At 36.7% G+C, this 15,148-nt stretch overlaps 2 protein-coding genes across 7 annotated transcripts in view; both read left to right on the plus strand.

The window, feature by feature from the left end:
* The window catches only part of atp2b3b (ATPase plasma membrane Ca2+ transporting 3b), a 43,507-nt gene extending 31,867 nt beyond the window's left edge, over positions 1-11,640 (plus strand). For 3 of the 6 annotated variants that reach the window (XM_057362998.1, XM_057362999.1, XM_057363000.1), the window contains one exon: positions 7,448-7,580. In XM_057362998.1, the coding sequence (XP_057218981.1) occupies positions 7,448-7,473 (26 nt within the window). In that variant the 3' untranslated portion in view covers positions 7,474-7,580. Of the gene's footprint in view, positions 1-7,447 lie in introns of all 6 variants that reach the window. The other 3 variants (XM_057362996.1, XM_057362997.1, XM_057362995.1) reach the window with 2 other exon arrangements.
* A 148-nt stretch (positions 11,641-11,788) lies between these two features.
* On the plus strand, positions 11,789-15,046 carry LOC130571806 (ninjurin-1-like). The gene is made up of 4 exons (XM_057363004.1): positions 11,789-12,585; positions 14,069-14,297; positions 14,372-14,501; positions 14,727-15,046. Exons 1-4 carry the CDS (start codon positions 12,541-12,543, stop codon positions 14,797-14,799), a joined length of 477 nt encoding a protein of 158 aa, XP_057218987.1. The 5' UTR covers positions 11,789-12,540; the 3' UTR covers positions 14,800-15,046.
* The last annotated feature ends 102 nt before the right edge of the window (positions 15,047-15,148 follow it).

The following is a 15,148-nucleotide window of genomic DNA, read 5'->3' on the forward strand; positions in this document are numbered from 1 at the left end:
ACACACACACACACACACACACACACACACACACACACACACACACACACACACACACACACGCAAGAGCACCAATGATTGCTTACAAACAAACACACACACATGTCATCTCTTCACATACATCCCTGCTGAGAAGACCTGTCTTGAACTTCCTATTCCAGCATGCAAAACACAACATTTGCTGGTTTTCTCAGCAGGGATCTCAAAACCTTCCTCCTCACCCTGCCATGTATGCTGTGGTACTTTCTATCTCTCTTTGTTTGAAACCACCTCTGTAGTCGTATCTTTGTGATTGAGTGTCTCTTTGCAAGTCAGCCTGTCTGGCTTTGACTGATCCTCTGTAGGCCGTTGTTTGTGTTCCCTCTTCTCGCATCTTCCTCAATCGCTATGTGATGTCTTGCTGTGTTGGGCCTTTTCTCTTGCTGTTGGAGTCTTCTTTGTTGTCTAATGGTGTTGGTTTTGTTTTCGAATCCCTCTTTCTCGAAAAGCCATTCTCTCTGTTATCTCTTATGGCGTTAACTGATAGCTTCAGTGGTTTCGATTCTAATCCTTTCTTAAAAATGTGAATTGATGTGCCTCAGTAGGTGCGAAATAGTGGTAGTCAAACGATAGATAGTCAAACCCTAAAATTTATTGAATTGGTTAAGCCACTGTTTCTGTGTTGGGATGCTCAAACAAACAGAGTAATGTTTCGAAAATAGCCTTTCACAGTGTTTTGCTGTGTCATCAGCTTAAAAATGTATTTTGTAAGCGTATAGTTGTCTCTCCATATTAAGATTGGGTGGTCAAAGAAAGTATTTTATTAAATAATTGTTTAGTTCAACTTCTTGACAAGAATGAACCTGTTCTGCTATTCAGGTAGTTTTTACTCCAAATGTCCACTAAGAGAATACAGAGAGAACATGGCACTCACTTCTGTTGTCAAGCGTGGTTTACTAAAAAACTGGTTATCCAGTTAGCCAAGGTACTCATTGTGGACCGCTATAGCTTTTGTGTCCTACACAGGGGTAAACCTTCGAGTATAAAGCCCTATAAAGATCTTCTCTCTCTGTCTCTCTCTCACTCTCTCATTCTCTTCCCTTACTTATTTACAGATGATGCATTTTGTACCCCATCATGAGATTCTGTAAAAAGCATCTTCTAATGTCTCTGTGCTACTGGCTCCCTTCCACAGATCTTCACAGTCTCTTTCTCTGTTCCATGGTTCACTGTCATGGCTTCAATCTATTGTTTATTGTGTCCTATTCTCTCCTATGTAGGCATCTTTTGTCTTTACAGTTCTAACTAACAAATTAATTAATTATGTTAATGATTTAATTTGTTAAACAAAGCACTTTCGCAAATGTATAATATGTATAAGTATATTTTGTGAAAGAAATGTTCTGGGTTCAAAATAGTCTCTACCGACAGGACCGTATGTGTGGCAGGACATAATTGATTAATCAATCAATCGTGTAAAATCGATTCCAAAGTAAATGTTTGTGTAATATATGTGTTGCGTGTATATTCACATGTTTATATGAATGCAAACACATACATATGTATATATAACGAATATGTACATAAATACATATAAATGTATATTTAAATATAATTTACATGATGTATAAATATATTACTAATATTTCTTAAATATATACATGTATGTTTGTGTATTTATATATACTTATAAATATACACACCACACACACATTAATCGATTTGACAGCACTACCAAAAATGTAAGTTCTGTTTTTTTCTCTTCCTCATGTTGCTTCAAACCATTATGACTTTCTGCCATATTCAAAAAGGAAAAGTTTTGAAGAATGTCCACACTGCTCTCTGACAAACAGTGAAATTAGAGAGATGGTCCTCACTGCAGAACACAAGATCCAGGAGGCGAGGTTGGATCCAGATCCAACTCCTCCCACTTTATATACTTAGCCGCAATTTGGCGAGTAAGTTGCACTTCGTGGTCTCCAACGTTTGCTCTTATCAATGTCATCATTTAGTGTACGCATGTAAGTAATAATCACAATGAAATATTTGTTAACCCAAACCCTTAAAAAAATACGTTATTAAAAATACCCTAACTCTAAACCTAAATCTAATAAAATACGTTATTAAAAATAGGTTGATAAATAAAGTTTGTCTTCAGTAAGTTTGTTTTCCGTCAAAAGAATAACTTTAGTTGCGACTCAATGCGGAAATTGTAGAGCAACAACACGCGTATGACGCAAAATCTGTCGACCAATCAAAATGCAGTGGAAAGAGACTGGATCCAGTGTCGACCAATCACAATGCAATGGGAGGAGACTGGATCTGGATCCAGCCTTGCCCCCGGATGTCGCGTTCTGAGGAGCTACTGAAATTAGATGGGGACTGGAGCTGTCCAGCTAAAAAAACAAAACAAAACATAAACAGCATAAATAAATATGACTCTTGTGCTATTTCAAATACTCATACAATATAGGCTACCTGTGTGAGGTGTTTACTGAAGTCTTGCTTGACAGCAATAGTCACCATTAACTTTGACTGTAAGGAAAAGAGCAGCTTGGATATCCTGCTATAAATAATTTGTGTGTGTGTGTGTTTTAGACAACTAAGAATGTCATACAGGTTTGTATAACATGAGGCTTTGAGGACAAAATTACAAAAACTTTAATATAACACATTGATAGAAGTTTTAAGAATGCATTGGTATGTTTTCTACTTCTCTGGGATAAATGGACTAACTGCTCCTTAATCACTGCTTATAGATTTGTGTTGCTGCTATTTCTCCATCTTTGTGTTTAGTTTTTTTCTAGGGTAGAAGTGTTTAGATTTTGACCCATCATGTGTCATTTTCTTTGCGCTGACAGGTCTGTGACATGCTTCATGCATATCTGTGCACCTCTCATCTGTTTACATCCCTATACTCGCTTCAGTTTAACCTCATTCATTCATTCATCATCATCATGTTAGAAGTTAGACCACAAAAGCTGTTTTTCCTACTGTTTGGTTAACAAAGCACTTAGATGATGTTAATATATTGTCATGCTTATATAAATATAATATTTTTAGTTAAAAATGTATTATGCGCCTTTTAGGGAAGAGGCTATTTTTAAAAAAGATAACACTTTTTAGATCACTTATTCAGCTTTCTAAAAATACTGTATGTATGATATTTTTTCCCCTTACAGCTGTCTCACACAAAAACTTTTACGGATCAAGGTTGTTTTCACTGTAGGTTTTGTGAGATGTGTTGAAGTTGAGATGAAGCACAGCATTGCTGCGGATAGATATTCATGTTTATCTCTAGCCCGGTAGCTCCGTACAATTTGCCTTGTACGGTAATGCTTCACTGCTCAAGGGAGATGCTCGCTATCAGTAAGCAAGCCAGTGGAAAATATATTCATGTAGTTGGAAGGTTAAAAAGAGGTTTATTTATTCATAAGTTTTTATAAGCCTTGGAGCTTTGATGTCTGCCATCTGATAAAACTAATCATATTTATATGTCTGTAGCCTATAGTTTTTTTTGTGGCACAAAAAAAGTTTGACACCGAAATACAGTTGCAATATAGGAAAAGATTAAATTTATCTCATTGGCCATAGTTAAAAAATACCATATATATGCAATTCATTTTCAGTTTCATTGCCCTAACAATTGTTGGATTTGCAATTCACTTAATTGGAAAAAGGTTTTGCAGTTGCAAGTTGAAAGGATTGTCTCGCAAGATTAACATATACTGTCGATATATAATTCACTTTATAATTTAACACCTTTAGTATTTGCATTGTGTGAGTGTTCTGGCCACATTATGCATAAACCTCACAGAAAGAACACATAAAACGTCAACATGATGCCATTATTTCACTGTTTCCATCACTGCTTTAACTTCTTCCTCTCCTGTCCTGAATTCCTAAACACTTTGTCTGCTTCAAGTCTTTCTATGTAGCTCTATTTTTGTTTCAGACATCTTTGGGAAATATTTGTTGAGTAAAGAATTTTATTTTGTAATGATACAGTTTTTCCATCAAGCTTCTTTCTTTGAAGGACAGCGTGGAGATCTGGCTGATTGAGAGCAAACATCAATCAGTTGTGAAAACACATGTTTCCCAAAAGTGGGCGCTATACTCGAACGTTTACCTGTATCCATGCCAAAACAAAAAGAAACTAAAACAAACAAAAATGAAAACAAACAACAAAACGATTTCACAATGCAGATTTTCATGACTTCTTTCTTAGCAACAAACAGGCTCTTTGGAAAAACAGATAAGCACTTAACCAACTGCTTGACCGTCCCTTCCTGTTTGTTTGTTTGTTTGTTTGTTTGTTTGCTTGTTTGTTTTGTCTCTTGTGAATTCTTTCTTGGTCCTTCTAGCTTCTTTTCTTTTGCTGGGTGAGTGTTGGGATGGTTGTGGGGGTCTGCACCGGCCTGTAGCCAGAGCAAAGGATTGTGCACTCGAATCTCCTGCCTTCTAAATATATACACACGATAGACGTACCCGTGTGTATATTTGTCACAGCTGCATTTGTTTTACAGCATGGGCTGACTGCTTACCATCATGCATTTGAATGTTTACTTTGACCTTGTTTTCAATCGGGTCCTGTAACACGAGACCGCTGCACTGGAATGAGCATTGTGATTGGTTCCTGTGTTTTTTTCCACTTTTCTCCACATTACCAGACTGAAGCAGATCTCATCAACACGCCTTGGCTATCTTTTCTGTGTCATCTGCACTCGTCCGCTCTGATGCATGCCAAAATATGCTCTCTATCTCTCTTGCTCGTTCACTGAATATGCTCTTCCACACATCTTTAACCATCCACGACTAAATCTGTCATCTAAACTTTCATCCTGGGTAGTATCATTTACAGATAAAAAAAGAAAATTCAATTTCAGGCGTATGATACTGTACAAAGGTGTGATCCATTTGTGCTGATAAGGTGATTTTTGTAGAAAGCAGAGACGCTGTGATCTTGCTTATTGTGCCTGCTGGGCTCGTGTCAGTGTGATGGTGCTTGTGTCACATCAGTTGGTGTCATGTAATCAATGGCTTAGTGACAGGAAGTATATCCATATAGATTATGCTAATTTTCAGAAATGATAAAACTTTTCCTCTGGTAGTCAATGTGATCTGAACCTGTGGATCAATTTATCATATACTAAAACCATCACACAAATGCAGAATAGTCATGCTTTGGTGTTTCTTTAATTTTGGGTCCTTTAACAGTGTGTCCCAGATTTTTGTTCTTTATATTAAGATAACATGACATAAAAATGTATATTTATATATTGTGTGTATTGGCCATTTTGCAAGAGGTGAACAATACCGATCCAGAAGCACTTCCTGTTTTAGTTTTTTTAGTTTATTTGTATTTAACATGTACAATTAAGTCTTAACTATGTTATTTAAAATGTTTAAGTCCACTTCAAAGTGTTCTGTAAAAAACAGAAATAGCAAGTGCTTCTGGGATGTTATTTAAATTAACGGCATTGTGTGGAAAATTATTTATTTAAACTTTTAAGTAAATTACAGGTGTCTTTTTATTATTTGTAATGCCCAAAACAGACTACAAAAAGACATGTTTTTAATGGTCTTAATGGGAAAATCTAATGGTTCATTATGGTGTTTTAATAGAAACTATTAGAATTTCTGTAATGGTTTCTACTGGGTTTCTATGAACCAGAGTCAGTCAGGAGATGGAAACATGACACTTGATGTGCACGAAAAAAACAAATATAAATCTATGTAAACATCACTTCACGACTTTGCTTTTGAAATTGTGAAAAAATATTTTTATTATGTGTATTTAGAAGACATAAAATACTAGCTCAAAAATTCACTTTAACTTTTTAATTCATTTTCATCACAGAATGCTATTACACATAATACTGTATGTAATTTGTGATATTAAAAAAGTAAATGCTGAGAAGTGCCCATAGTTGAAAAAACACCTGGTAAAAAAAGACAATATTTTATTTTTGTTATGACAGTATTATACAATACTTAAACAAAACTCAGTTTACTTATCAGAAAGATAAAACCATAGATGAGATTTCAGATCATTGGATATTTACCACACCTCAGTAACAGTATCTCATCAATGCCTATGACCTATTTTTCACTCATTGGCATTAATGGTCATCATCAGCCTCATTGCGCATGCCCATTGCTCCATTGTAACCACACCCCTGAATGCTGCTAATACCAATGAGAAGTAATCATATCTCCTCCACGGCTGACTTTACCATCCCTGCAGGCTGTGGGTACCGGTGGGTCTTCCCTCCATTCCACCAGCCAGAACTCCAGTCATGCATCTGTCTTTTTGTCATAGTCCCCATCTGATGTTTTGCTTAGCATTTTGTTGCCGATTCTAATCCACTGTTCCTTTCATTGGCTGTGTGTATCAAGTTTCTGTTTGTCTTTTTCCATTAAGCACTATTGGTCAATATATACACATAGCATATGTTTTTTTTTTCTTTTGCCTTTTTGTTTGTTAATTTCTGCTTCCCTATGTCCCTCTGTTGGAGGCCTAATTTGTTTTCTGTTGCGAGTTTATGAGAATGTCCTTCATCTTTATTTTTGAGTGATAACTTTGAACTGACAGCTTGGGTCCATTTCCTGTTCCTTATAGATTTGGTTTTATTTGTTTGTCACTTTCTTTGAGAAACTCTTAAGATCTGGTTGCACAGTGTTGATATTTTTTATGTTTGACGATCTAAATTGTTGGGTAGTGTGTAATTTCTGACCCACTATCAATGTAAAATGAAACTGCAATGCTTTTTAAGAGGCCCGACATGGAAAGATTGCCTCAACCAGTGGCATAAGTCTACAGGTGTATATATTAATATAGTATATATTAATATAGCAAATTAACAGTAAGAGATCATATGTACAGAAATGAGCTGTTTTGACATTTGATAAGATTTATTTTGTTCCACAAGTAAAAGCCAAACAATTTTGGAGTGACGCTTGCTGAATTTTTTATTTTAATGCAAAAATCCCCAGAAACTGTCATTCTGTTGTAGTAACCAAATTATAATGCTTGCCTTTTGTCCCAACATTTTTGAAAAGTATTTTTAATCTATATTAAATATAAAAATATACAGTAATGAATTAGAATTAGTAGACAGGGAGTGTTTGAAAAAAAAGGGTTTGCTTATTTTTGCAGTTCCATTTAGTGCCACTTGTGTACAGAAATCACACACTGCACCAGTTACTGTTAAGCAACTAAATAATTCCCAAAAACCCAAAACAAAACAAATGAGTTAAATCGATTCAGTGAGCATACAGTTTTGCAGCAACCTGATCTTGAGCTGTCTGTGAATTATAAAGGCATGTTCAGAACAGGATCAACAGTGATTCAGATCTATTCTGCTGCACGTGTACTAAAAATGTCTTTGCTCCACCTTTCTCTCCTTTTTTCTCTACCTTATCTTCTTCTGCCCTCTTGTCCCTCATACCCTCTATTCACATGTAGATGCGGGTGGTGAAAGCGTTCCGTAGCTCCCTTTACGATGGCATTGAGAAACCCGCGTCCAGGAACTCCATCCACAACTTTATGGCGCACCCCGAGTTTCTCATCAACGACAACATTCACAACATACCGCTGATCGACGACACGGACATTGACGACGAATCCGAGTGGTCCAAGCACAACCACCACTTGCATCCGGCCTTCCGAAAGCCCCCTCCTCCTCCGGTTCAGCATCCGCAACGTTCCCACCCGCCGCCCCGCCCCTATCGCCAGTACAGCCTCCCCGCCACTCCTAACCGCAACAACAACGCCATCGAGAGTGGCATCTACCACCCCAACCTCCCCACAGGCCCCAATGGGCACAGGACATCGCCCACTCGAGAGCCCTACCCTCTTCTTACTTTGGAGACATCTCTATGAGTGACTTTTCCAGAGAAAATAACTTTGATGACCTGCGAGTTTTGCGAGTTAGGCTGACGGGGGAGGCCCTGGTGGACGTGTTATACTCACTGAGCAGAAAAAGACAGTGTCCATCACATTGTGTCACTCTCGCCACTCCCACCAACCACTTAAACACTCCTCATGTATCAACAACAACAGCTCCACAGGTATCTATCCTCTCACTGTGTGGAGAGGAGGCCAGTCTGCTGCGTGTCTGTGGTTCCTTTGGATGGATGGCTGGAAATAGGTGAGGAATCCAGACCTGGTGGACTTGATAGTGGTTATATAGTGCTGGTGACTCCAAATGCAAAGAAATATAAGTTCCCTACAGATGGAGTAGGGGTCCATTCACCTTACTTTCTATCGGTGTTACCTAAAGTCAATATTATTATGATAATGTTTTGACTTCGTACTATTTCCACCATAATCGTGAGCAGACTATCATTGCCACATCACAGTACAACTTTTATTACTGTGTTACTGATGCTTTATGGATTAGCTTTAAAACATTTTATTTATTTATTGCCTGATCATGACATCTTTGTTTAGTTTCACTATCTCTCTCTCTCATCTATCTTATCTCTCTCTCTCTCTCTTTGTCTGTGTGTGTTGTGTATGTCCTAAAGCTTAAAAAAGCAGCAAAAAAGTACTAACAAAGCAAAGATATAAATTTGAAGCTTGAAGCTTAGACTAATTCAATTAGAATGCGTCTGCTGACAACAAAGACAAAACCATCGCAGTACCGGTTTGATTTCTGTAGTCCGATCGTTGTTTTACAGCAAGAAATATTCTTGAGGTCTGATGTTTAAGGCCAATTTGTAGCTTTGTATTTTTTCATTGCTCGTGGGTACTGATATTTTAAACATTTAGTGGAAACGTTCATGTTTAAAATATGGATTTGGGCAATCCCATTTCAACAACACAGGTTGCTAAGTTTGGCCGTTTTGTTGGATTTCCATCATAGCATTGGCAGTCAGCCATTGTTATTGCATCTCACCTTGTTCAGATTTGCTACAACTGCAAACTCATGACTGGAATGGGTTTGCCCAGACTCAACATTTAATGGTGTCTCTTTTCTTTCACATGGAAGCCATTCAAGTGCAAATGACACCAACAAATGCATCAACCCTTTAAACATTTTCAAGCGATTACATTTGCGCAGTTCAAACATACCTGCTGGCCCTTTAAATACATTCACACATGCATTGCTTTTTTCCACTGTATGTATAGAATATTTATCAGATTGTGATAAATATCTGTGATGAACTCAAATACCTGCAGACTGTGGTCAGAGGGCATAAACCAGGGTAGGGACATCCATCTTATACTGCCACACCATAGTTAAATGAATTGAATATCAAAGATAGGAACGATGGACAATCTTTGAGGGTGTCAGTAATTTTGCACAATATCAGGATTTTCCGCTCTGGGCAAACACCAAATTGGTGACACGTTCAGAACCTCGTGTTGATAGACACACTGTCTGACTATTGGTCTCATTTGCAGAACGTGTTGGCACACAACAATAATCCCTACGTGCATGAATCTCCATGACAGTATGTTTGGTTCGATTACATTCCATCGACATTCCACCGATCAGGGGTTACCTCCTTCTACACCCCATAGCCATCTTCTGGACTGGTACAGTTATGATCGTATAATCGTATAATAAACATTCCCCAATCATTTGGGGAATGTGACCGGCACTTATGCAACAGACTGCCCTGTCCACAGCTGTGAATACGCTTCACGACATGTATATAGGAATCGCAAAAAAAAGAGAAAACCTTTATCTGTATAGAATTACTTTTCTAGATTGTCCAGTTTCGAGAAACTGGCATATATTGGAAGCAGACAATGCAAGCATGAGCGTCATTAGATCATGTCATTGCATTGGTCAGTTGTGTCTGTGCAGAGCATGTTTATATCATAGCACTCCGCACCGTCATTGTTTGACTTCACTTTTGTCTGTTGATGCTTATCTGTGGCTCAAGCAGTTGGTGGACATGTGTTTCTCTGCCCAGCTCATCTGTGCTGTCATTACGTGGTATTGTCCATGATGTGCTCCTCCTGTTACCCAGCCCGGTTTTCCATACAACACGTGGCGAGGAACTTGGAGGCGGAGCAGTGTTCCACTGCCAATCTGACTACTTGTTGAATGCCGGTAGACGCGCTGCTTAAAATGGGTCGACCCAATTTTGTTGCGTAGAGTTTGGATCTTTAAATGTGTGCTTCTCTGGTACACAGTATGCAAACGTTTGTAAGTCAAATGAATGAGATATTTTATACTACAGCGGGTGAACAGTACCTATAATCTACGGCAAGTGTGCAATCGGTGGATGCTTTTCTATCCCATAAGCCCACTGGAACTGAGGAGCCATCAAACTGGAAAACTGTGAGCCAGACTTTTTGAATGTCATAGCAGAAAGTTGTTTCTCATGGTTAGATTGTTCTTGTTTGAAAACACCTGAGTAAACAGTTTTCCTGTTGGTTGTTAATACATCATAAGTTAAATTACAGACTCGTCAAGGACAATGGCAACATAGTGGTTGTAGCATGTCCAGGAATGTATTCATACACCTGTCTACTCTAAATCAATTTGTCTGTCTACCCATTTTAAGCAGGACGATGAAAACTGTCACTAACCTGTGTTATGTATGAGTGTGTCCGGCCTTTTGATTGGTTCTCAGGCTCGGGCAGTTCCAGTGGAGTCTCTTAAGACGAGAGCGCTGGCAGGTCTAAGAGGCTGAACCCGTTTAAAGGCACAGACGCAGTCAACAGGCCAAAGTTGTGGTCACAGAGGACTAGATAAATCACTTAACCTGCTAAACCATAATAAACATTTCCTAACCTTATCCTCAGCAAAGCTTAACTACCAAAATAGGCCTCAAGTTATGCTCGTATCTGAATAGTTTTAAGACTAAACTATATCTAAGTCGTATACCCCTATCATTCAACTCTCCAGACAGTGATGATATATATTACAGTGGCATATGTATGGTATTCCTCCTTTCCACCACAACAGTACGCCACTCCATCAAGACTCAAAATCCTGATAGAGTGACAAGAACATATATATGCATATATATATATATATACATATACATATATATATATATACACAACTGAAAAAATGATAATTCAAAATTCCATTGTCTGCCTTCATTTTGTTCCATTCTGTTGTAGAAAAATCACGCAAGGTAAGGTGAAAAAAATGTAATGTGAAAAAGAGTAAATAATATATTTAATATAAAAGTTATAAATTATTGTACAACTTCACCATCACTGTACATTTTTTGCCAAAATGTGCACACGTGCATCTTTTGTTTACGATTGAAGCACATTTTTTGTTTTACTCTTTATTGTCTCTTCCTATCCTTTTGCTTTTTTGTAAAGAATTAAAATTGAACAGCTTGTACATTATTATTATTACTATGATTATTATGACTATTATGATTATTATTATTGTCTTTTTCCAGCAGTGCTCTTTTAACTGATGGAAAAAACAACTGCACATTCTCCTGAACATACACTTACTGCTTTACAATGGAAAAAAGAGAAAAAAGAGAAAAAAATAAACTATTAAATATATTAATAATTACCTGCCTGTTACTTAAGAGAAAAAAGCATCTATCTATGATGAAAGAACACTGCTGTATACTGTAGACTAAACTGTATGGAAATCTAAGAATTTAATGGGAAAATAAGTCAACACTTTTTGTCTGTATAAAAAAATCAAATCAAAGTATTCTACAATAATAACTTTGACCAGTGTCAGTGGTTGTGTTTCATTGTGTTCCTGTGATTTCTTTCTCTTTGGCTGATCAGTGCAATATTTTATAAACCTTATCAAACTTTATATTTTAAGATCCTCACTTCATGTTTTAGGTGGCTAAGGCATGACTAAATTTAGACCTTTTATAAATACACCCAGAATTCTACCCTGAACTGATGCACCTTTTAACTGAGAGAATCATTCTCATTCTTTGTATATAACTTAACATGTGCACCGCCCTTATATACACTTGACTCTAGTAACGTACACACCTGTATATGAACACAAAGGCAGTAAAGGTTAACAATTTAATGCTTGATTTTCACAGTAGGCCTATGAGGGCAAAACAATGTTTTGATAGGAGGCCACACAGGTTTTCTGCCTTTTTTCTCCCTTGCTCCTAGTTACAGCCATTGATCTGAAAGATTCAGTGTGATTGATTGCATCAAGAGTCACAATATATATTCAGAGCAACATCTCACTGCCAGTGTGTGATTGATTATAGGAAAATTGTGATGAACAACCAAGATCCTATCGTGACTTAAGGTGAGGAAAATACTGTGAGTATCAGTGGGCTACAACAATGAATAAAAACACCAAACCATATGATATATACAGTATATCATGCTCATCCTGATATCATCTGCTGACTGTACATTATTACTTACATAACTATTTACCTACCAAATGCAATACACCCTAAATTCTTGGTTTACAAAGTGGTAGGAGTGACACAAGAAAGACCAGAACGTCTGTAGAGATATAAAAGCACAATCGTTGCTAATGTTTCAGTCAAAGCACTAACTTCTCATACAACGTTTACTTATTGCTAAGTGAGCTTCTCGACTGCTTCTTGTAAATACTCCTGCTAAATGGTGGAATGGAGGAAGAGAAACAAGCTCTCAATGGCTCCGGAAAAGAAGAGGTACGACAGGCTGTGTTTGTTTATTATGGAATATAACACCCACTCTTAATAAACATTTTGAGTATTCTAATGAACGAATGCTTGTAACTGGTTTCTATAGTAGCAAGCAATAATAATTCATTTTAATAATGTTATGAAAAAATATTTGATTCAGTTAAGTTGTTGTTCATTAGGACAGAACTGTTGGTCGGGTACATGCGTATGGGATAAAACATTTGCTCAGTTATGTGTTTGAACAGAACAGTTGCGCTTTTTAAATATTGACTGGCAAATCCAGGTTTATTGATTGCTGGAAAGACAATAAACATATTATACCATGAGACAGGAATAATCGAAACTCAAAAACTAACCAGGTCCATTAGTAACACTGAAAATAGCAAAGTAGGGAGTTCACCTTATCTCCTGCTGACATGTCCTGCAGAACCTGTAGAATTAAATCACTAGGGAACAGCCCCGCCATCACCAACACCATGGTGCTGTGCTTAATCACACATACTTACCTAATCCATTGACAATGTTGCCAATGTTACTGCTTGTACTATATATAATTATTGCTGGTTTTCATTGTCATGTGTTTTCTCTTTATATATAATACCTTGTACGGCACATAACTATAGGCCATTTTAAAATATTTTGGCTACAGGAGCAAAGTTCCCTACACTTAGCTTGTAATTCATAACTCTAAACTCACTTTGGGTAAAAATCGAAATGTTAATCTTAGTCATTTCATATTATGTTCTTGGAGACTTAGTCTTGAAGGTTATTTTATTTTTTCACTCAAATAACTTTTTTTGAAGGTAAAAGTTTAACTTGATAAAAAGATTTTAATGCAGATCACCTCAGGAAGCTGTCAAGTTGAGATCACAGGATCATCCAAATATTCGAATTCTGTTTATTTCTAAAGCACTTTTCACAATTCTGCATTGTTTTACAGTAAATGCATAATAGTACAGATAGTAGAGATAAAATAAAAAAACAGGAAATTATGGAACGTATTGCAATTTCTGATTTGTTATATGGCATAGTGCTATTCAAATACTACTCACTTTTACTATCTCATTAACTTCTTGCTTGTACAATAAATTAGTCATGGCCAACTGTGATTAATTGTGCTCTAAATCTTTAAGAGCACATAATATTAAACATCAACCCTTATGTTCTGGTTGGTGTCCTACCCCAAGTTTTCAATACCTTAAAACAAAAGTAATATTTTAGTAATTGTAGTATCATGGTGGCTTCATGAACGCTTGTACCTGATATATCTGCCATGGAACATTTTCATTATTGTTTGGAGACTTATACTAGAAAACAGTGCTTGATTACTTAGAAATTAAATGCAAATCTCAGGATGTTTTTTCTTTTATGTGTCTTTTATTTAAATCCATTAATGCTGAAGATTGCTACCTGACATACAAATTGAAATCTGCCTCCCAATGATTATGAATGGAATTCTATAAATACTTGACTATTTATTCTCTGTCAGGTTCCTGACACAGGAAAAGGACATCGTCCCTTTAACATGAATCATTACGCTACTAAGAAGAGTGCAGCACAGAGCATGTTGGATGTGGCGCTGCTAATGGCGAACTCATCTCAACTAAAGACAGTACTGCATGCAGGACCTAATAAATCCTTTTATATTCCTCTCATTTTGCTGATCTCACTGTCCATCGCACTGCAGATCATTGTTGGTGTCCTACTAGTCTTAATTGGTCAGTTAATATTCATACTTTTCATATTAATCGTTTTTGTTTCAATTATTAACTGATGTTTTCTCTGCTGTCAGTGAAGAATGACCTGAATGATGTTGGGAAACAGTCAAGGCTCAACAATATGAATAATGTGGCCACTGTTATTGTGTTCTTTATTGTGATCGTCAACATTTTCATCACAGCGCTGGGATTTGAGTCGGGAAGGTGAGATATATTACATTATTGTATTGTCAGAGTTTAAGACAATTTGTAAAGCTTCAGGTCCAGAAGGTCTTTATCACATAATGAAAAATGGGTTGTCTCAGTATGCAGTAAACATTTTTATGAATATAACAACTTAAATCATGCAATTTGGACATCTGTTTTTTTTATTCATTTACATTAATGCCCTGTATTGTGATGGCTGAATTTGTATTTCTTGTGTTACAGACAGGGTGTAATGACTCATGCTGCAGTCTCTCAGACACAAACTGTTGTCTCGTTCACACCAAACAGCACATAAGAACTGACATGCCCTGCCTTTTATTTCATTATTTAACTTATTTAACTGTATAATGTTTACTCAACGTCTTACAGTACATAACACCCTACTTATTAGACATTTCTTAAATGTGATGAAACACTGTGTGTCCTGTGTTTTTTGGTCTTTTGTGGACTTAACCTGCTTTATTTTTAGTGTAATGAAGTCATTCCCGTATATGAGCAAAAATGTCATTTGGTGTTTTGTAATGTTCAGGCAATGCATTATGAACTTCATGTTAATGTTTATTTACTATCTACACAGACAAAAAAATATACATTTTTGTTTTAAATATTAAAGCTGACTGGCTGACAAGTTTTGAATGCATAAT

Source organism: Triplophysa rosa, linkage group LG21, assembly GCF_024868665.1.
Source record: "Triplophysa rosa linkage group LG21, Trosa_1v2, whole genome shotgun sequence".
Taxonomy (NCBI): domain Eukaryota; kingdom Metazoa; phylum Chordata; class Actinopteri; order Cypriniformes; family Nemacheilidae; genus Triplophysa; species Triplophysa rosa.

Bases quoted from the DNA above. Each gene is read 5' to 3' on its own strand.
- LOC130571806 (XM_057363004.1), top strand. From the start codon at position 12,541: ATGGAGGAAGAGAAACAAGCTCTCAATGGCTCCGGAAAAGAAGAG. The intron at 12,586-14,068 runs GTACGACAGGCT...ATTCTCTGTCAG, and splicing joins ATGGCTCCGGAAAAGAAGAG to GTTCCTGACACAGGAAAAGG. The intron at 14,298-14,371 runs GTCAGTTAATAT...CTCTGCTGTCAG, and splicing joins TGTCCTACTAGTCTTAATTG to TGAAGAATGACCTGAATGAT.